Source organism: Melanostigma gelatinosum, assembly GCF_949748355.1.
Source record: "Melanostigma gelatinosum genome assembly, chromosome: 7".
NCBI classification, from domain to species: Eukaryota; Metazoa; Chordata; class Actinopteri; order Perciformes; family Zoarcidae; genus Melanostigma; species Melanostigma gelatinosum.
In genome coordinates, this window is record NC_136640.1 from 11,399,773 (window position 1) to 11,421,905 (window position 22,133).

Sequence of the window (22,133 nt, forward strand, 5' to 3'; positions counted from 1 at the left end):
TCCTCCAAAGTGGGGCGCGACAGAAAAAGTTTGAGAACCGCTGCTCTAAACCCTAAAGTTAGCATGTCTCATGTTAATTGGATTCTACAACAACAGGCACCCCCGGAGCCGCCTCTTAGACGACATCGACCAATAACAGCATGTCACCCCCATGCGGCACCACGAATGTGGATAAACGGTTGTGTTTGGCCTGTCCGAGTCCAGGACATATAAGGGGCAGAGGTTTGGTAGCGGCGGTTCTTGCTGTCGTTCGATTTTGCATTTAAAAATCCCCATTGTCGGGTACAGCTCGACAAGATGTTCGTAAACTATGACTGAATGTGTTGTGGCGAGCTAACGTTGGCCATAATGCATCACCAACAAATATTAGCTCATGTGGCTAATGTTAGACACACTGTACTGATAAACCGCCTCAAGTGATGTCACTTGACACTCAGTGTGGAGTCAGGAAGACCCTCTGTAACCTGCAAGCCCCTCAGGACCAGCCATATCTTTTCAGGAACTACGGTTATTTTTGAGTGTTGTGAGGCAAATAACTAAATGTTTCAGTCAGAACTCCTCGACAAGAAGTTGTTTGATCTCCTGTTTGTCAGAAACAAAGTTGCCTCTACAATAGATGTGAGAGACGGAGAGAAAGAGGTGGAGATATTACAAAAGATCAAAACGAAAGCTGCAGCAACATCAACAACTGTGTCCTATTAATAATACAGGAGCCTTGTAAAAACGGGCCCACTTTCAAAGTGAATTACTCCTGACTCATCTTAATGAGATTATCAGCGCTGAATTGATCAGTCATAGAGCTTGGTCATGTTTTTGCTGCAGTGTCCTGGTATCACATTGTGAGAGAGAGAATGCATCAAACAACAGAATAAACAGTCTCAGTTTCTGCTTATTTATTTTGTATTTAAGTTTCTAAATATTTGTTTTCTTTTAATAAAGGGAAATTCCAGTGGTGAAAAATGTTTGTGTGATACTTTATGCTTCCAAATAACCAATATAAGAATCTAAAATCTCATGAAAAGCGGAAGTCTCAAATTTCAGTTTGGAGTGTCGAATCAATGGCCATTAGTGTGTCTCCTCCATCTGTGAATCTCTTTACATTCATGTTCTCAAATGCATCGTGTCATATGAACTGAGGCGGCTGTATTGATCTGACGATTGAGTGACTCAGTTTTTAGAGTCCGGTCGGGAGGACACACATGTAGCATACATACTAACAGTCAAAGACAACCATAAGGTGAGAGCTCCTCGTGAAACTTACAGAGAGACTGTGAAGCAACTGGAGAATCTAGATTTAATCTGTACATGTGTAAATCCCATCATGAGAAGTTCTTTAAGAGTCTCAAAATGTGACGACTGGGTCAGCTACTAAGCTTGAAGGCCAGGGTTATAACAGCAATGTATAATAATTAAATAATATCTAATCTCAAGTGATCTGATCTCAAGATCAGTTCAACAACAGACACGATTTGTGCTCAATGTTAAAATCAACATCCTGGTTGAAATCCAAATCTTTCACACAGAAACACATGAAGTCTCACTGCCCACACACACACACACACACACACACACAACGTGCTGCAGAACAATTCATCAGAAATCCAACTGAGAACAAACTGAAGGCAACTTGTAAACAATTTCAACATTCACACGCTCACTCTTTCAAATGAGCTTTTTCAATCCCATCGATCTATAGCTGCTGAGATGTAGAGCGAACGCTGCCGGAGACTGAAACACAAACCGGCACAAAGTACGGTTGACATGTGTTGATAAGGAAGACAGAGCAGAGTCTCAGATAACTTTGAAATCAAAGTCAATGCTCGATGATGCCTCCATGTGTATTTGTTTTTTGTAAACATTATTTAAACAGCTTTTCAGGCTGCTCAGGTGTGAGAGACATCGTTTCTGTGGTGAGGTGCGTCACAGGAGTTATAGGAGTAATAACACATGTTGTTAAACAAATCAGCTGAACACGTCTCTTGCCTGATACAATAACAATATTCAAACAATGCTTTTGAACCTGAGTTTAACTCAAAGACGAGAAAACCCAAAAGAGAAAAGTCACAACCAAAAGCAAAAACTCATGAGAAAGAAGAAAAGACACAATTAAAGGAGATTGTTTCACAAAAAAAGACAAGGAGGAGGCAGAGCAGTATTCATATCACCAGTACAGTAAAAAGGTGGACCGAGAGAAGAGTTTAAACACAAAAGATTGTGTGGATATTTGCTGAAACGTTTCCAAGAGCGCACAAAAGGTACAAATGTGCCTGAAGTTAAGCAGAAGCAGAACAGAACAGTTGAATTTAGCAGCGAAATCAATTTCCACGTCTTTTAAGAAAACAGGATTATTCTCTTTTTTGATTTATCTGCCGATTAATCGCTTGATTAATAAACTAATTTACTGAAAATAGTGAAAAATAATTCCCACATCATATGGTGACATTTTTAAAATGCTTGTTTTGATACAAAACTAAAAGCTACTTGATTTGCTGTCATGCATGGCAAAGAAAATAACACAATCCTCACAATTAAGGCTGAAACCAGCTACTGTAGGTTTCTAAAGACGAAAAAAACAATTAATCGTTGAAGCCAAACTTCACTAAAACGAACCAGTTTTGTTTGTTCATCAAAGCTCCTTACTTGTGATTATTTATAATACTTTGTTTTATTCATGTGTTCATTTTCTGCCTTTATTGGACAGTAGAGAGATAATAGAGAAAGAGAGGAGAGAGAGAGAGAGAGGAGAGAGAGAGAGAGGGGGGGGAGAGAGAGAGAGAGAGAGGAGAGAGAGAGAGAGGGGGGAGAGAGAGGGGGAGATGAATTGCAACAAAGGGTGGATTAATTTTCTGTCCAGTCACCAATCCTGTCATGGACTAATTGTTTCAGCTCCACACTCATCCATTCATTCATCCAGTGGGGCAAGGAGACACTTCATCGCTGCCCTTGAAAGACTTGTGAACCCACGTGAACATGTGGTGGCGGGAGGGCGGCGAGTTTAGAGTTGAACAGACCTGAAGCAGACGGTGTGCCAGTCGTTGCTGAGGGCCTGGAGGTACTGCTCATCGTAGATCCTCTGTTTGCATCCCGCACAGACGGGCAAACTTCCTCCGGCTGAAACACGAGACACGGAGGTTACAGGGCGTACTGGTGTCCAGGGTTTTACGGTTCAATATGCATCAAATCAACAGCAGTTCTTTGACGGGGTGTAAAATAATCGCTGATGTGCATTTGCATGTCATTAACTGAAGAAATCATTCGAGCACAATGGTTTCCGACCTGGCACCCACCATGAGTACGGGTTGTGAGATGATTAAGTATATTCATGCTACATAAAGCAATGTTCTCTTTTTTTAATTCACCTCTAATCTAACATGATCTATTGGCAACAATCGTGTTTGCAATATTTTGCACACAGTACTGAAGTATCCCCTGTATTGTGTTGTGCACCTATCTTATGATTCCCACACCTGTTCAGATCAAGTGTAATAATGTTTAAAGTTTCAATCAAAAAAACAAGCTGAAATAATATCTGCATTTATGTTGAGAAGGTGACAATATGCACTTACTGTCACTATGATGCGACAAAGGGGCTTTTAGGGGAGAAGTTTAAGTCGGTTTTTTACCAAAAATTAACATTGAATGTTGTCTGTAATGATGAAGCATTTTCTGTGTTGTTTGTTTGATATCTGGAGCCTCAGTGAGGATTTGCATCGAAGGCGAGATAAGAGATATTTACAGTGATACAGAAATGATTGTACCAAAGCTTGTTCTCGAGCAATTATTCCAACATTTATTCAAACATAACAATATCCACTTGCGTTAGTTCTGACCAGTTCAACCAAAAGCTGTATATTCCCTTTTTTTAAAGTCCAGAATAAGGAAAAGGTAAATTAAAAAAAGAGAACATTGCTTTATGTCGCATGAATATACTTAATCATCTCACAACCCGTACTCATGGTGGGTGCCAGGTCGGAAACCATTGTGCTCGAATGATTTCTTCAGTTAATGATCCTCTCAACAAATTAGATCGAGGTAAAACTTTGTTATCATCTACTGAGAGACGTAATTAAATCAATAGCCGTCACAAAGAAGGAGATAGCTGAGGATCGTTGCGGGGAGATTGTAATCTCTGATGCTGTTAGATGTGCGTTTGCCAAAGGAGCTGCAGCTCCTCATCACTTCAACTCTGAAGCACCTTTAAGTGATGTTTGGCAAGACAATAACTTCAAGCTGCACCTTATGAAACTGTCATTTTGCATTCATTACACCACAGTCCTCGGTTTAGTTGTATTAATGCAACTAGCTGTTTATAAGCAGAATATATGTGTACATCTTAGATGAAATGACTACTGTGCATGGCCTGAGGGTGACCGCCGCATCCAAACATGATCAACTCGAGAGAAAACATGTCTTCAGTCGCAGCACAGTATGGACATAGAGCCTGACGCTGCGCATGCAACCAATGCTGCTGCACTGTTGTCTGAGTGCGATTGACGAAAAGCGACGCACAAAGTAGGAAAAACAGTGCAAAGCATGATGCTAAGTGCCAGTTTCGGCGGAGCATCCGTTCCGCTGCCTCTTCCTCTCCCGCCCCTCCGCCCCACGCGGCCAGCGGCTCCTTACCTTCCTCCTCTCCCATGCGTTCGTCCTTCCAGGTGCAGCAGAGCAGCATCAACCTCATTCACTCTCCGTCACCGAGCTCCGACAGAGAGCCAGCCACCTCAGGTCGACAGATAACCGGTGTCCGACCACCACCACCACCACAGCAGCCCGCTCGGGGGTCGTGTGTTGCTGTGCTTCGGTCCCTCCCTGCGGCGGCCCACACAGCTTCCTCCTGGCTGGCTGCACGTTTCTGCGGTGCTTCAATCGAGAGAGCTGCTGACCAATGAAGCAGCTGAGCCGGGGAGAGGAGGACACGAGCCGGCCAACCAGGAACCCCTCCCTGCTCTCATTAATGCGTGGCTTTAGGGGCGGGGAGGAGAGACCCAGTGCAGTGCAGTGAACACCACTGTGTGGGGCTTAGAAATAACACATAACTGCTTCATAATTTAACCTCTATTTATTTCACTGATATTTTCAATTGTAAAAAAGGAAAGCATAAACATAAAAAAATAGCTTTTGAAACAATGTTTTTTTTCATTTACTTGAAATTAAAGAGTAAAAGATAAAAGCAGCTCAAATGTTAAATAGATAAAAGCAGTTTAAGTGTACTGCAAGTGGTGAAATTGGTTGAAATGTCAGCTGATGAGCTGCAGTGTGCACTGACAGCGACTGAGACTTGTAAAATGTAAAATTAGTTGAATCTTTCAGAGGGAGGCTGAACATGTAAAAATGTGGGATTGTCTACAGGCACGCACACAATTCAACAAATAGGGAGGAATAAGTAAAAAGTTTAAGATGAAGAAATATTTACAACACAATAATAGCAACACAACGTCATCAAATGGTAACAAACATCAACAGGACAGACCCAACAAATGTTTTCCCAATTATTGGTAAATGTACTAGCACAGACATGTATTACAGCATTATACTGCAGTTCCGCTGTGACACTATTTCTAAAGTGGGACGTTATTAGACTTCTGGAACAAAAGTGTAAGCTACTTCTACAGGATGCAGATCATGGGTCAGTGGTTCTCCCAGGAGATCTTCAGAGAACAGCGACATGAGTTCATTAATTCCAGCTGGCACAACAATAACAGTCAGTGAAGTTACCACTGAGGCAAAATGTCTGCCCCTAATCTGTTTGTTGTCATTACGATGAAGAGCTCTGCCAACTTTTTCACATATCTGGTCTTAAAATACAATACATCTGATGGTTCCTGATTCATTTTGCCCAGTGGGACAAACAGAAAAGATGTAGCAGAACTGTTGCAACAAGACTTACACCTGAGATATTATTGCTTTGTGGTATGTGGCTTATAGCAAACTGATCTATGAGCCACTCTGGACACTCTGAGCCAGGTGGTTTTCATCAACTCAAAGGACAAACTGCTGCTGCTGCTGCTGCAGTGGAATGCACTCATGAAGAAAAACTAAAACAAAACAGATAGGACAACACCAGATCTTTTAACACATTGTATTTTGTTATTTAATGAAGCAAATAAATGCTGGATTCCAGGAACAAGTCACATGTGTGTCGTGGAAATATAAAAAGTGCAAAACCACACTGTTCCTCCGTATAAAAACAGCTTTAAATAAAGATGAAGAGTATCCCTTGGCACATAAGACAAGGTCTGACCCAGCGAGGCTCGAAGACATTTCTTAAACAGCACCGAGTGAAGGAACCGAAGCCAGCGTTTATCAAATTAGTACAAAATACACTACACAGTTACAGAAAGAGATGGGGTCACTTGGCAACAGCGCTCATGCACCTTTGGTCAGTAAGCCTTTTTAAAAGCAGCTCAAGTAAATGAAGAACAATGGGAGCTCATGCCTCACATTAACACTTTGTCTCTCCCATTAAACAAAGTCTTATTCTGTATTACAATTCTAAACACTGAATAAATGCAAAAGAAAAGGATGTTCACACATTCCTGATAACAATAAAGCTATGAGTCAAAGAATGGTGCAAACAATCTCGAGTAATCATGTAATGACAAGTTACATAAATGTAAATAACTGCTGCAATGAGACTAAACATTTGAAGCAGATGTCAAGAGACATCATGAAACATTCACACATACATCATGTAAATGCCAGAGTAGTATCCGAGTTACGTATTAATCTATACTTGGAAGGCTTTCCCATGTTTTTTAAACATCCTGTAACGTCTTCAGCATGTCGTTCCTCAGAGCAGAAACTGCTCTTCATACATCACAAGTTTGGCAACATTAAAAATGCAGAGAAAACTGAACTGCATAGCAACTAGAATCAGCAAAGTTACTGCGAGCAGATGGGTTGGCCAGAGCCCCAATTCCCGCTGCTTTATACCCAGCAGGCCTAAGAATAGCAGCGGAGACGACACTGAGATTGGCCAGATTTCCTCCGTTTTCGGACGAGCCTCGACCAACCCAACCCCTCTGACATGTCAGAGAGACGACAAGCTCTGCGCAGCGAGGTGCGACAGTGTGGGCTGTGACACTGAGGACAGTTCACCTCAGTGGAAAGAGAAATCATTCATAGGTCACATTGACAGTCGATGGTTCAGTCAGTCTTTCGCACAACAGTACAGCCATACACGAAACACACGCACATTCATGCACAACGACACACGGTGACACATACACACACTCTTTGTATTCTAAGTGGGCTGGTGCAGTACGGGGAGTTGAAGCTGCAGCTAACATACGTCACACCGGAGCGTGTACAAAATTCTGGGTCGGTGGGTTTGTATAAAAACAGGCGATGAAGTCAAGTAAGTAAAAAAAACCAACATCTTTACATGTTTTCTAACGGGGTTTGTTTGCATATAAAATGTACATTCTAGATCATGCAGTAGCACCATGGTGTCTTGAGGTCACACTGGATCTCAAGAGATCCTCTACTTCCTCCTGCCACAGAATTTGCCCCGGCATCCTGCAACTCCACCTGCAGCAAAAAAAACATCAGGAGTATAGTTCAGTCTGTTCTAAGAATTCACAGGAGATAATGCATGTTCAAACACACATCTGCTCTTTTCAAACTGACTGGCAATAGTAAACAATCCTTTACCTCTGTAGACTCCCCCTCCTCCTCCTCCTGCTCCTCCTCCTGCTCCTCCTCCTCCTGCACCACCAAGGAAGCTCTGCAATGGGCCGTACTTGGCTGCTTTGGCTGCAGAACAACACAAAAAACAAATGAATCAGCTAATTACTTTAATTAAACATTCCCTAATGCTATACAAATGTTTAATGACTTGTCATGTCCACAAGAGGTCTCCTGGCTTTGCTGTTACGGCTGAGTGGAGTTTACGACGGGTGGATGTGTGGCGCTTGACCACTGCATGCACACAGCAACTATACTGTACCACCAGCCTCCCAGAGAAGCTGTTATACACTAAAGACAGAAGGGGCCGTGTATTAAATTGCAGATGGATTTATTGATGGAAACCAGGGGGGAACATCCAGACTGAAAAATCTGGATGTTGCCCTTTAAGGTCCACTTACTAACTTTGGGCTGTGGGAGGATTTCCCTCAAACCATTGAGGGAAATCAATTTCATTCATTCATACATATAGTACATTTACAAAGGTGTCCTCGAAAGCTGTCGATGCATCAGACACTGAGAGAGATGAAAGCGGGGACGGTAGTTATCTATGAAACCAGACGTGTTTCTGTGAAATAATCCCACCGTCCGTAATCTCAGATGTTCAGGAAAATGCAGATTATCATGAGTTCAAGGTACTGGTTGTGCTGTGCCATCTGCACTGACAAGCACACACAGTGACAACCCACCCTTTTCCAATCTCATCCAAATGAACTGACTTGTTGCCAACGAGCAGAGAGAGAAATTGGAAAATAGGTTGAGATGCAAGAGACACTTTTATGACTAGAGTTTATGTACCAGTTATTATCACTTTCTAATGTGGTGTTTTTGGGTGCATGGAGAGATGTGAGGAGGTGGGTGTTTGGTACCTTGTTGAGGAGTCAGTGGGGCTGGTACATATCCACCTAGACAACACCGGAGACAAATGAGAGATGAGATGGTACCATTAGAGTAATGCCAGGATGAAACCTCATTGGATCTGTCACAGTGCTTGATATACAGTATTTATCCTGGCCAGGGTGTGGTGAGGAAAATCAGTTGACATTAGTAGTAGATCACACGAGAGTCACTTAGATCTGCTGAGCTGTCTGATCCAGAGATGCTATCAGTGTCTTCAAGTAACCAGACTTGCATACGCAGTGATGTTTTCCCGACTGTGTTTTGCATTTAAAAGACACAGAAAAGTAATGCTAGTTGAAGCTCAGCAGAGGGAAGGCGCTTGTGATTTTGTCCATTTGTATAACGGGTCCTCTGAAACAGAAAAAAAATCTTCTGATGTGTTTTGCAAATGGGAGGAAGATTAGATTAAACATCAATGTCATTTCTATTTGCCTCCCCTGTCTATAGTAATCCAATTCAGCTCTCTTTAATTAGGTGCTCAGAGGAGGAAAAGGCAGGTCATCATTATTCAAACACAGTATGTGTTTTCAAGATCAAATTGAATCATATCATCACAGAAATGCAGGACTTTTTTAATTTAATTGGACATTTCTTGAGATTGCAATCTCTCATGTCAACGAGTAAAATTGTAAAATAATTATGTTTTTGGATGGGAGATCACATGGGGAGGAGAAAAGAGGGGGACAAGATAAGTTGACAAACATACATAATGAGCCATAAACTAATCGGGTCAACATTCTGTCACTGGATGAGAAGAATCTACCGGTAAATACATTGGGGAAGGTGACATTTTCCGTCATTCTGCAGTAGTTCTCCTCTCCCTTTCTTTCTGCTCTCACCTCTAAAAGTGACGCATTACCTGACTGTTGACAGGTGGGCATTAATACGCCTGCTGACCCAGAAACAAGGATGACAAGTTAAAGAACTGTCTGTGATCTGAATCCTTGTCTGTGTGGAGGCAGTTTGGCCAACGTATTTGGTTCAATGTTTGACTGCCATTAGCAGCAAAAACAATGATGTCCAACTCTGAATGAAAAGGGTTTAAAAACTATACTGAGTAACTATACTGAAGTAAACTTGGTAATGTGTAATTTCATGGAGCAGAAAGTATAGAACACGAAACCAAATCAAAATGATGTCATAGTTATTATGTTAAACCGCTTGCGTTTCGTTTTTATCCAATTTTCCTCACAAGAAATGAAAGAAATTCTCTTCTAAACAAGCACAAAAGAACACACACGCACACACACACATACGCACCTACACACACACACACACACACACACACACACACACACACACAGCATCCTAATACTGTCTTCCTTCACCTCCACCTCCTTAAGATAAATGACTCTATTCCTTCTGTTGGGTCCTTTCCACTGATTTATGACACAACCGATGGTCCTCAAAGGTCACTACTAAGAATGCTGTTTACCAGCAGCACATTACTAATGTTTGTCTCTTCACTGAGCACTAGTACCTTGGTAGTACTGCTGGGGGTAACCTCCTCCATAACCAGGAGCCACAGGAACCCAACCTGCAAAATGAAAAAGCAGTTACCATTGAGACTCATTGACAGTAAAATGTTATCAGTGTGTAAACTGACAATACGAGTTTGACCATTCAATATAATAATTAGTGTTGAAATATATAAGCATTAAACATCTTTGTGAATCAATAACCTAGTGATACATGCAGTGCATACAGTGAATATGACAACTTGACCTATTTATCTGGAAGCCAACAATTATTCTCCATTTGGCAAAGCTCTCTTCTCTACTGACAAATGAGGGAAGTTATTAAACCATCTGTGGAAGCATGTCACACAGACAAATATCTCTCTGGCCATTGGGAGGAGGATTAGGGCCGTGAAGGTTTAATGCTCGTCTAGTATCTGTGGGGCAGTGAGAGGAGGCTGTAGCTTTGTGATTACTGGAGCTTTATCCTCACTGATGGGCAGAGGAGGAGAGGAAGGACCACAAGCTACACTCCCCAAAGTGTAAAGTGTGTTGTGGACAGCTGAAGCCAAATGTGGGCCATATTAACCCTCTGTTGTGTCTTCTTTTCTTTGTTTGTTTGTTTAAACAAAAAAACAAAAGAGATGATACAGGAGGAAAGGAGCATAAAATATCTAACAAACATGCGGCGCTCCTCACCTGGCTGATAAACACCGCCACCTCCACCGCCACCTCCAAGGTTGCCGTAGCCTGCTGAAATGAACAGCAAAGAAACAAATCGTGATAATGTGTCTATTATGACTTTGTGTGCAGTTGGTATAACTCATTATCAGTTTTCTCCCCCTGAAGTGACGTTCAGCCAGTGGCTGAGCTGAGGTCACATTAACAACCTCATCCAAACGTCCTCTGGCAGAGTTTTGTTTTTCAGGGCAGGACTCTGCGGGGGTTTGTGTTGTCTTCAAACAGTCACACTTTGATGTTGCACACAGTATAACTACAGCACTAATCAGTCTTCTTCAGGAAATCTTGTGTTGTTGACTTGCTCGGTTTACAAACTCCTAACGGTACTTCTTCAGGGATTACTGCCTTTGGTGGAGCTGGACTCTGTAAAATGTCACTTTACTAATACATGCGTTTTTCCTTTGGCACATAAAATACTTAATAGATTATCTTCATACCGCAAATGTTTCTTTAATACAATAAATGGCAATACATCCATTCTAACATCTTCAGCAGAATCTTTGTCACAATAAAAGGAAACAAAACAGCACTTGTGACTAACACTTGATTCTTTACTATACAACCAGTACTAAAAACATTCTATCAATATTAAAGTGGGAAGCAGGCCTGGTACACTACCTGGTATGGGTGGTTTAGCTCCAGCACCAGCACCAGCACCTCCCAGTCCAACTGCAGAAGGATAAGTCAACCCACCTGTAACAAGAGAAATACAACTGGCTTAGATGTGGTGGTTAAGACTCTTACACGGTTCACCCATAGCTGTCCTGTGAAGAAAAACTGGAAAATTAAAACACCAGTTGATTTCCTTTATCAAAGTATCCGGCTGGTTTCTCCTTCCTGAAACTGAGCCCCATACAGAAACTTATCAGCATGCTGGTCAGCTTCCTGCACAGGAAGTGCGATCATGCGATGGCATCTCCTGACCAACTGCCACTTTGAGCACTGGGCGGAACGTTCTCGTTTGTTTTTTTTTAAGTCGGGGGAACATTGTGTAACAGTGCTGTCAGCCTCCTCTCATACATACCCTGGCCATAACCATGATGATATGGCCTGTATCCCCCTGAATCATGATGACAAAGAAAAGTGGCATTATTGTCTGGTTGGTCAGCTCATCTTCTGCAGTTTGTGTCGGGGGCTGCCTCTTCCAAGAAATGGTGATGAATGTTATCATGGAAAAAAATATATATGACTCAAAAGCATGTGTTTATATGCTTTTTGTTTCCCCATTAACTGACACATATGTCTAGTGTTTATAGGGTGAAGTCACGTCTACATGTTAAATGAAATGCAGGTGAGTTCTGACCTTGATAACCACCGGCTGCCAGTGGGATTCCTGCTCCTGCTCCACCCGCAGCTACAATAAAGAACAACACAACAACGTATGAGCCTTCACATGGAAAACAAACATGATGTGGTTTCAGCACCACGAGGACCTGAAGCACAGACAGGATAGAAATCACACCCACGACAATTTCCACCACCTCTACAAATGTTTGTAGAAAAAGGAAACTTGCCTCCATAGGTTCCACCGTAGGGATATCCACCTCCGGCTTGACCAACACCTGCTCCTGTACCGAGGGAGTAAAAGTGTTAGAAGACTGGAAGTGTGAAGATTTAACTGAATATTCCTCATTATAGTTATTGAGTTAATCAGTCCAGTGGATTGTTTCATGAAACAGGTTATCACTTGGAAAACTGAGATTAATGAAAAATAAAAGAGGAATGTGATGTAGACTTCAGGTAGAATAATCACAAGATTATTCGTTTCTTGTTTTACTTCATAACGTTATGAAGGCCACAATCTTACCCCCTCTGTTACACTCTGCCTTGAAAAGTATGCAATATGTAACATTTATTTGACCCCATACTGTATGTTTGTGACCGTTTTATTCAATGTTTCTTTATTGTCTTATATGGACGCTCCCTCTCCGGGACAATAACATTTATCTTGACATTTGACTGATTGAGTCGGACTAAATGAAATGCAGGAAAAACACCTTACATTAGGTCTCGAGTCAATCTCAGGCAAAATAGTGCAGAATAGCTGAAATACTGTACAACTGTAAACCTGCTGATGCATACAACTGATGGCCGTTCAGTCTATTGGAGGTGTAATTGGGTAGAGAAAGGCCTGATGCAGCGTTTCCTAATATGTTAACCAGCGTTTTTATCGATTGAAGTTGAGTCGTTAACTGTCAGAATGTGCACAGTCAGATAAATACAGTGTGTGAATGCGTGATTTATAACATTGAATAGGATAATAAAAAGTGTATTGATAACATCATTAGGAAGTTTTGATTTAGAAATGAAGACAAAGATAAAAAAATACATTTACAAATTATACAAATCGAGACGTATGAAAGTGGGCAGATATGTGCAAACACTGGGCTGCATGTAGAAGTTCAGGAAAAGTTAGGTTAACATTCTGAATCACTTAACAGATAGTCACACAACTGTGCTCTTTTTTCTGCTGCAGAGTCACATCGAGTAGATAAGATCAGTTTTATAGTAATACTGAATATTCAGTACCTGAATGACCAATGAATTTAATGTCGATATTGTGGCCATGGAATGAGCTAAATCAACTATATGCATTATGGGACACAAGAAGGAAAAAAATATGTTATGTTAGAACAAATATATTACTATACAGATCAATTCTGATTGATGATTTGTCAGCCATCATTACCTGGTAAGAATGGTTTAGGTGCTTTGCCACCTGTGCCTACGCCAACACCTGAAAACAGCAACGTTTAGTATTATTATCGCCACTGGCTGCAGCAGGGACTGTTGACCATAGCTGTCCACTCCGTCTTTGTCTCCACCGTGTGGCCAGATGGATGTATTGTATCACATTACAGTTTTTCTCAATTGTTTACAAACGGTTTTCTGAGTTACAGGTTGTGGTCATTGTGACTCAAGTACCAGTACCAGCATGTAAATAATTAAGAAAAAGTGGAAGTTTCAAAGACAAACAGAGCTTGAGGGCTAAAAACAACATGAAGTTGTTAAATGAATAAAAGTATAAATATTGACCTACCTCCTGGTTGTTGGACTCCAGTTGCAACTAAAGGATAGAAGAGACTAATTCATGAGCTATGTACAACATTTTACGAATTAATACAAATGAAGACAAAAGGGACAAAAACATACACAGCATAGAAAGAGAGCCCATCCAAAATGTTAAAAAAATAAAAGCAGAGCTTTCCGTCAAAGGAAAACAAATCTTGTGGCGTAAAGTAAAACAAAATACAACTGAATACAAAAGCAAATACTGTAAATATAGTATTAATCCGAAAGAATGGGTCAGCTTTCCACTATATGTTATTTCTAAGACTGAACTGCAACTAAATTAGTTTGATTATTATGTGTGGAACAAATTTTTATTGTGATTTTATTCTCATACATATAATAATTGACTTGTAACCATTTGTTTAGATTTATTTATTCAGGCTTTCTTTGAACCATGAAAGTCACATGACCAGGTAAACATTGAGATTAGTTGATATCACAGTGTGAGTCATATGCATTAGATCAGTAAGTCTCAGATACAAACAGATAGTTTACACTCACCAGGCTGACCGTGGCCTGACGGACCAACTAAAACACAGGTAAGAGGTACATCAGTTAACATCCTCCATAGAATATGGTAACAGACGAAGAGAGAGCAATCTCGCTGAGGAAAAATAAAGCTTAAACAGAAAAAAACTACATTTGGTACAAATACTACAGAATATTGTAAATAGATTAATAGATCAGATTAAATGTACATGTACAAGAAAAAGAAAACGTCTCTTACCACCAGAGGGAGCTGCAACACGTGCTCCACCTATGATAAATAAATACACAGGGTGTTGGTAATTTATCGATTGACTGAATACAAGATGTGCAAAATAATAATCGTTACGTTTTTTGTTGTAAATTTTAATATGAGAATATATTTTTTTACATACTTACCAACACTTGTGCCAGCTGTGAAACAACAAAAAGTATCATCAAATTAAGCTTTGTGTAGTAAGTATATATTCAGTACAATGATCAATAAAAAACGATGTTTTTATGTAAAACTTACCACTAGGCTGAATAATTCCACCAGCTGTCAAAAGAGCCAAGACGATACATTATTAAAACAGACATACAACAGAATTAAATAAAGTAACTGCAAAAAATATGCACTGATTTTGAACCCACCGCCTGTATTCACACATCCACCACAAGTACAAAAAAAAGGGCAAATTTTGAATTAAAACGTTTTTGTTTGGTTGATTTAGTTACTATAACAACAATTAAATATACAGTGTTAATGATGGAATTATAAAGGAAAGGAAGGTATGGGAAAAACAAACAGGAACAAGACATACACCTTTCAAAATAATATAAAACAAACAATTAACATGAGAAAGAAATAATGTCAAGACAGTAGAAGTATGTCTAGATAGTATTCTACAGCAGGGGAATCACAGTTCATTTAGTATTCATACCGATATAAAACTGGAGATCAAATGTCACATTATTATCATGGCAATGGTTTTATGAAACGTAAACTCAGGAAATGTAGAATTAAAAAATCCCCCGCTGTAGAACTTGAACAGTAAAACTGGTCAGGAAAAAGTGCAAGCACTGATATTGTCAAAAGAAGTGTAAACATTTAAGAGCAATCAAATGTGGGAAATTGCATGCCAGCATTAATGTATCCCTTCCTTCTGAATGTCTGCTAAATTAATACATTATATTTGCCAATGTCCAGAAATTACAGCTATCATATGCGTGAAAGTAATTTATCAAGATGAGTGTCAGTGTTAGTAAAAGGAAAGGAGAGCACAGGACAAGTGGCCTACTGTTGGTCAAGTGATATCTTAGTGCCTGTCTTCACAGTCCCAAAATGAAGCAGCATATTATTTAGTAAAATAAGATTTATACAGTCCACACATTATTTGAGAAGACAAATCATTAATTGTTCAAATCTGAAAATGTAAGTCCCATACTGTAATTGCTGGCCTTTTAAATTGTTAGTATATTCTCATGAAACATACAGATGAAAAATATAGCAGATTGGACAACAGATTGTGCTTTTAGGATTTAAATCTGAAATCATTAAGATGTTAAATTTGGATTATGCTTAAAACGATGACCTACAAAAGACTTATTTCAATAAATAAAAGACTCTTTCTCTTTTAGGAGAAACAATAACATTAACAAATAGTGAGAGGACTGTCCCACACTACACCAGAGTGGCAAATACATTACAACTCAACTACAACCTAATATATATCAAATACCACAGATTTCACTTGATGGTCAAAGGTTTCATGCAAACAGCAAGTCTTACTGGGCCGTGGGACCTCTGGCGTCTTGCCACTTGCAGCTATAGGCGCGGGCTCTGCCAAAAGACAACAGGTTCCAGTTTCATCCATCGTACTTTTAAGAGGCGGCGCGTGAGAGAGACTAGAAAAGGCAGAAGCTGTGAGGTGGACTATGATACAGCCACAGTTGGGAGGCTGTTAGCTAGAGGTGGTCAATAGCTGGTAGCACAACATGTGAGTTTTGTGGGCAGGAAATGGGTGAAAAAAATGTGGAGCGGATAAATGATGTTACAGTGCTGGTGCAGTAACCCCAAGGTAGAGTGCAATTGCCATATACAAGTGGAAATTGGCACTTTCCCTCCCATATGCTTGATATAGCTTCAGCTAAAATATCCACATGTAAAAGTGTGAACAGGAAATGTCCCAGGAAATGCAGAGTCTTGGCATTTCACTGTACCTGGACTAGGAGTTCCAGCAGGCCGTGCGTCCTTCGCTGTAAAAGCAACAAAACAAATAAAAAGGCCATTCGCAATGTAAAACGTATAAAAAATGGTCATCTAAGAAAATATGTAACTGTATTCTCAGCTTTACCTGGCACCAAGACAGCAGAACCATCTGCGCCACCTTTGACAACTGTACCTGGAGTAGCTCCAGGCACTGCAAGTCCTTCTCCAGTGACGCCTCCTGCAAGAGGCACACACAGATGCCACTGTTATCTGCTCCTTTAAATCACAAACAGCTTTTGTGAACGTTTGTTTCTAACTAGAATGCCAACAATAATGGCTCTAATCTATCCCTCTATTGACTCTGTTGGGGTATTTACCTCGTCTTGATGAATGGATAGCAACAATAAGAGGAAGATTCAAATTTTGCATTTGCTTCCTCTGCAATGTATTTCTTTCTGTGACGGCTGAATATCGCTACAAAATGACAAGTCTAGATACAGGAGCCCTTGTTCTTTGTCAGGGACTGACCCTATAATCTGCTGTTTACTGTTATTTAACAACATATGTACGTTTATTGGTCATTGTTGTTTGTGAATGGTAGAAGTAAAACAATAATTGAATGACGTAACTTAGCGTCAGATGACAATTGCTAACATTGCGTTGGCAATAACTCATGATATTTACTCAAGGTAAATTGGTCCAATGAGGCTTGATAGAGCAAAGTCAGGTGAGGTTCTGACTGAGAGCGATTCCAAAACCGTTATGCAATTGCGACTGAGCTTTGGCTAATGACCGATAGGATGAGATTGCAGACCCAGGCGGTCAAAATAAGTTTCCTTTGCATGGTCGGGGGCACTGGGTTCACTATTAGACGAGGTCTGACATCTGATAAGAATGCCTCCCTGGACACCTGCCTTTGGAGGTGATCCAGACACATCCAATTTGGTGGGAAGCCACAGGGCAGAACCCGAATACACTACATATCCCATCTGGCCCAGGAAAACCTCAGGATCCCCCAGGAAGAGCTGGTGGACTGAGGAAATCAGGTATGGGCTACCTCACTTACGTTGCATGGAAATTGTCAGCAGGTGATTTAGAAAATATTACTTTTTCATTTGAATAAGACGACTGAATGATTACCAGGTTCTCACCATATTTTGCTGGTTTCCCCATCAATATCTTTAGCTTGAAACTTTGTCACTTCGTATGATGACAAATCATCGTACTTCTACTGTCTTTTCCATACACACTGCACATATACCTCCAGCCCCAACTCCTCCCGGTGCAACTCCTCCAGTACCTCCCAGTCCATATTGTCCACCTTGTCCTGGTACAAAACCAGCACCTACTCCTGCTCCTCCGGTTCCTAACCCTGCTCCTGCTCCTCCTGAAATTCCTAATCAAACGAGATGGAGCAGGTTACAAGATTAGTTTAATTATTGAAATCTAACAACAAGGAGGATAAGATAAAATATGTAAGACAATAGATTTTTAGTCATTGAAAATCATTTCCTATCAGAGTTATTAGTTCATACACTATTGAATGTCTCTGAATGTGTGCCTATATTTATCATACCGTATTTAGCAGCTTTTGCGGCAGCAGAGAATTGTCCACCTCCTAATCCTGGTCCAAATCCAGGACCTACTCCTGCTCCTCCTGTCCCTCCCAGTCCTCCTGTTCCAAATCCTGCTCCAGCTCCTCCTGCAACACCTAATGAAGGAAAATAAAGCAAGTTCGATGAGTTGTACAATACACAACAATTGTGTCTTACCTATTGTAATCAGTTTATACACAATAAAGTGAGTATGACTGTGTAGTTTATGTACCAATGAATAAAATCTACGTAGGATACGATAAAGTAAGAGAGACTCAGAATCACGTTATGCATTTCTGAATGTGTGGTATTTGTGTGCTTATTTATTATACCGTATTTAGCAGCTTTTGCGGCAGCAGAATATTGTCCATATTGTCCACCTTGTCCTGGTACAAAACCAGCACCTACTCCTGCTCCTCCAGTACCTCCCAGTCCATATTGTCCACCTTGTGCTGGTACAAAACCAGCACCTACTCCTGCTCCTCCAGTACCTCCCAGTCCATATTGTCCACCTTGTCCTGGTACAAAACCAGCACCTACTCCTGCTCCTCCAGTTCCTAACCCTGCTCCAGCTCCTCCTGAAATTCCTAATCAAGCGAGATGGAGCAGGTTACATGATTAGTTAAATTATTGAAATCTAAGAACAAGGAGGATAAGATAAAATAAGTAAGACAATAGATTTTTAGTCATTGAAAATCGTTTCCTATCAGAGTTAGTTCATACACTATTGAATGTCTCTGAATGTGTGCCTATATTTATTATACCGTATTTAGCAGCTTTTGCGGCAGCAGAATATTGTCCACCTTGTCCTGGTACAAATCCAGGACCTACTCCTGCTCCTCCTGCTCCTCCTGCCCCTCCCAGGCCTCCTGTTCCAAATCCTGCTCCAGCTCCTCCTGAAACCCCTAATTCAGTTTGAAAACATTAACCTTCTGTCCAGAATTAGTTCATTTCTGACTATGTTTGTTGTGCTCTTTTCACCTACCGTATTTAGCAGCTTTTGCGGCAGCAGAGTATTGTCCGCCTCCTAGTCCTGGTACTCCTCCTGCCCCCCCGAGTCCTCCTGTCCCTAACCCTGCTCCAACTCCTCCCGAAACTCCTATTGAAGGGGAGTTAAGTAGATTCCATCATTAGTTAACAATTAATAAAGTCTTATAATAAATAGGAAAAGTTACAGCAAGTATTGTACTGTACCCAGAATACATTTCTAAATAATAAAAAAATATGTGTGTGTTGTATCTATATGACTGTATGCTTATTTCTGCTGTGGTTTCCTTCTACTCATAGTACTACACCAGGTACTCTTGCTTGTCCCGTACCCAATTAATTTGATCAACTTGTCCTAAAACAAATCAGTAGAAACACTCTCACTGTACAAAACCTTTTTGTATACTCCGATTTTTCAATTTGATGACTTACCACCATAGCCGCCACCACCAGGAAGTACCTGTCCTGCTCCCCCTGGAACTCCGCCTCCTCCTAGGCCTGCTCCTGGGACTCCTGTTTGGGATTGAATAAAGAACTAATCTCTCGTACACTGTTGTGAATGAAAGATTACAAATGACAGAATTCTTTTGTAAGCTGCTGTCATTACCATTTTAGCAAACCAAATTAAATCTTCAGTATGATGCATTTAAGGCGCAATATTCCAAAACTCGTGATTGTAACATTGGATTCATGTAATAGTGAGTAGATCAGCAGTGCATGAGAGAAATAAGTCATGCCACACCATATGACATGGTAATCATTACAGTCTCACCATATTTAGGAGGTTTAGCACCAGCCGCCAAAGCTGCAACACAACATGCCCAGAAGAGGTTCGGTTAAAACGTGATCTTAAAATGTTTCCAAATTAATATTATTACTCATGTAGATCAAAGGTCTGTGGGACATGCTTACATCCATATCCTGGGAAAAAGGGGAATCTTCCAGGAACTCCTCCTCCACCTGCACCACCACTTGGAACTACCCCTGCACCACCTGGACCTTTAATGGAAAACAAATAATCATGTAATCATGCACACTTACTTAAAATACTACTTAAAATGCAATGGTTTTGGTCTGCAATATATATATTTTTTATAGAGATTGAATTCCAGCTACCATATTTAGCAGCTTTGGCAGCAGCAGAGTATCCTCCACCTCCCAGTCCTCCTGTTCCCAGTCCACCTGTTCCTCCTAGTCGCCCTGCTGTTCCCAGTCCCCCTGCGCCTCCTAGTCCCCCTGCGCCTCCTAGTCGCCCTGCGCCTCCTAGTCCCCCTGCGCCTCCTAGTCGCCCTGCGCCTCCTAGTCCCCCTGCGCCTCCTAGTCCCCCTGCGCCTCCTAGTCGCCCTGCGCCTCCTAGTCCCCCTGCTCCTGTGTAAGACATATTTCCATGTAAAACATTGGCATGTCTTAATATAGCAAAATTTAGAGTGAGTTTGCTGGCAATACAATTGATTGTATTCAGAACAATCAAGCGAAATTAATAATCAAGAGCAGATCACAGCAGCCAAAGTGAGCCTTCCCCTTTTTCTGTGCATCCTACACAAGCAGATGTATGCAACATCACTTCTTTCTCTCTGGCTTTGCATCTGAAAGTGTTATTAAGCAGGTTGTATTTAAGATGTAATGGCAGGTACAGTGCCAGGTTTGAGCATTGCCAGGACCGTGGAGTTGCTGGGCGTTTGAATATCAAAGCAGTAAAAAATAAAACACACACACGACAGCCAGACCATTGCTTGTGATCTCAACCACTCTGTATTCAATCTCAGTCTTGGCTTACCACCTGGCCTTGGTATCATCTGAATCACACATCGCTAAATACCAGGAATCTGTTGTATACACCCAAAGGAAACACATGACAGGTCCGGAGATTTGATAATAGTCATTTATAATTACCATATTTAGCAGCTTTGGCAGCAGCTGAGTATTCTCCTGTTCCTCCAAATCCTCCTGTGCCTCCAAGTCCACCTGTTCCTCCAAATCCTCCTGTGCCTCCCAGGCCTCCTGTTCCTCCAACTCCCCCTACTCCTGTGGAAAACAAGTTTATCTAATGAGCCTTTTTATCTAAAGCAAGCTGCATGGTTAAATATAATCAACTGAAATGAGTTTGCTGACAAAAACTTAAAATAGACAAAATAAAAAGATGCTTTTGTGAGTACAGTGAGAAACCTGATGTGGTTGTGTTACTGTAGGCTGTATACTTTCAGAACAACTACCACCACCACAAAACCTTTAGTTTGAGTTCACATTTCAACATAAACATTTGATGAGTTCACAAAGTCAGCCATCTGTTCTAGGTGAAGGCTGACCATGTCCAGTTACAGTCTTTGAGTGTAGTTTATGTCTTTTGCTCGACATCATACCTCCTGGATACTGCCCTGGATACAGACCACCAGTGCCGGCAACACCTCGACCACCTCCAACACCTCCAACAGCACCCAAACCTGCAGCAAAGAGCACAGACTTTATAAAGATACTAATATGTTCTGTACTGATTTACGCTGATGGCCTCAGACCCCACTCTAGCACAAACAAAAAATGATATTAAAGGCAAGGCAAGGCAAGTTTATTTGTATCGCACATTTCAACAACAAGGTAATTCAAAGTGCTTCACATAAAACCATTAAAAGCATCAAAACATAAGGCAAAAGAAAAGGAGATTTAAAAACAATTAAGAAGATTCATTGCATTAAAACATTAAAAAAAAACAGTGTAAGAAATAAAATACAGTAGTAAAATGTAGAAATGCAGGAAATTGATTAATATATTAATTGAATGTGGTTCAATTAAAGGCAGCAGCAAACAGAAAGGTATTCAATCTTGATTTAAATGAGCTGAGGGTCTCAGCAGACCTGCAGCTTTCTGGGACTTTGTTCCAGATATGTGGAGCAGAAAAACTGAACGCTGCTTCTCCATGTTTAGTTCTGACTCTGGGAACAGAAAGTAGACGGGTCCCAGACGACCTGAGGGGTCGGGATGGTTCATAAGGTAGCAGCAGATCAGAGATGTATTTTGGCCCTA

At 40.9% G+C, this 22,133-nt stretch overlaps 1 protein-coding gene across 18 annotated transcripts in view; it reads right to left on the minus strand.

Moving 5' to 3' along the window:
* Positions 1-6,064: 6,064 nt before the first annotated feature.
* elna (elastin a) overlaps positions 6,065-22,133 on the minus strand; it is a 58,889-nt gene continuing 42,820 nt past the window's right edge. For 12 of the 18 annotated variants that reach the window (XM_079271861.1, XM_079271860.1, XM_079271854.1 and 9 more), the window contains 28 exons: positions 21,476-21,556; positions 21,009-21,140; positions 20,028-20,114; positions 19,888-19,920; positions 19,548-19,628; positions 19,114-19,227; positions 18,893-19,033; positions 18,461-18,715; positions 18,110-18,244; positions 17,795-17,929; positions 16,679-16,771; positions 16,545-16,580; positions 16,114-16,164; positions 14,857-14,880; positions 14,742-14,756; positions 14,584-14,613; positions 14,358-14,384; positions 13,825-13,851; positions 13,474-13,521; positions 12,299-12,352; positions 12,088-12,138; positions 11,809-11,844; positions 11,403-11,477; positions 10,743-10,796; positions 10,067-10,123; positions 8,556-8,591; positions 7,654-7,755; positions 6,065-7,530 (listed from right to left, as the gene is read on the minus strand). In XM_079271861.1, the coding sequence (XP_079127987.1) occupies positions 7,484-7,530; positions 7,654-7,755; positions 8,556-8,591; positions 10,067-10,123; positions 10,743-10,796; positions 11,403-11,477; positions 11,809-11,844; positions 12,088-12,138; positions 12,299-12,352; positions 13,474-13,521; positions 13,825-13,851; positions 14,358-14,384; positions 14,584-14,613; positions 14,742-14,756; positions 14,857-14,880; positions 16,114-16,164; positions 16,545-16,580; positions 16,679-16,771; positions 17,795-17,929; positions 18,110-18,244; positions 18,461-18,715; positions 18,893-19,033; positions 19,114-19,227; positions 19,548-19,628; positions 19,888-19,920; positions 20,028-20,114; positions 21,009-21,140; positions 21,476-21,556 (2,057 nt within the window). In that variant the 3' untranslated portion in view covers positions 6,065-7,483. The remainder of the gene's footprint in view (positions 7,531-7,653; positions 7,756-8,555; positions 8,592-10,066; positions 10,124-10,742; positions 10,797-11,402; positions 11,478-11,808; positions 11,845-12,087; positions 12,139-12,298; positions 12,353-13,473; positions 13,522-13,824; positions 13,852-14,357; positions 14,385-14,583; positions 14,614-14,741; positions 14,757-14,856; positions 14,881-16,113; positions 16,165-16,544; positions 16,581-16,678; positions 16,772-17,794; positions 17,930-18,109; positions 18,245-18,460; positions 18,716-18,892; positions 19,034-19,113; positions 19,228-19,547; positions 19,629-19,887; positions 19,921-20,027; positions 20,115-21,008; positions 21,141-21,475; positions 21,557-22,133) is intronic. The other 6 variants (XM_079271863.1, XM_079271866.1, XM_079271862.1 and 3 more) reach the window with 6 other exon arrangements.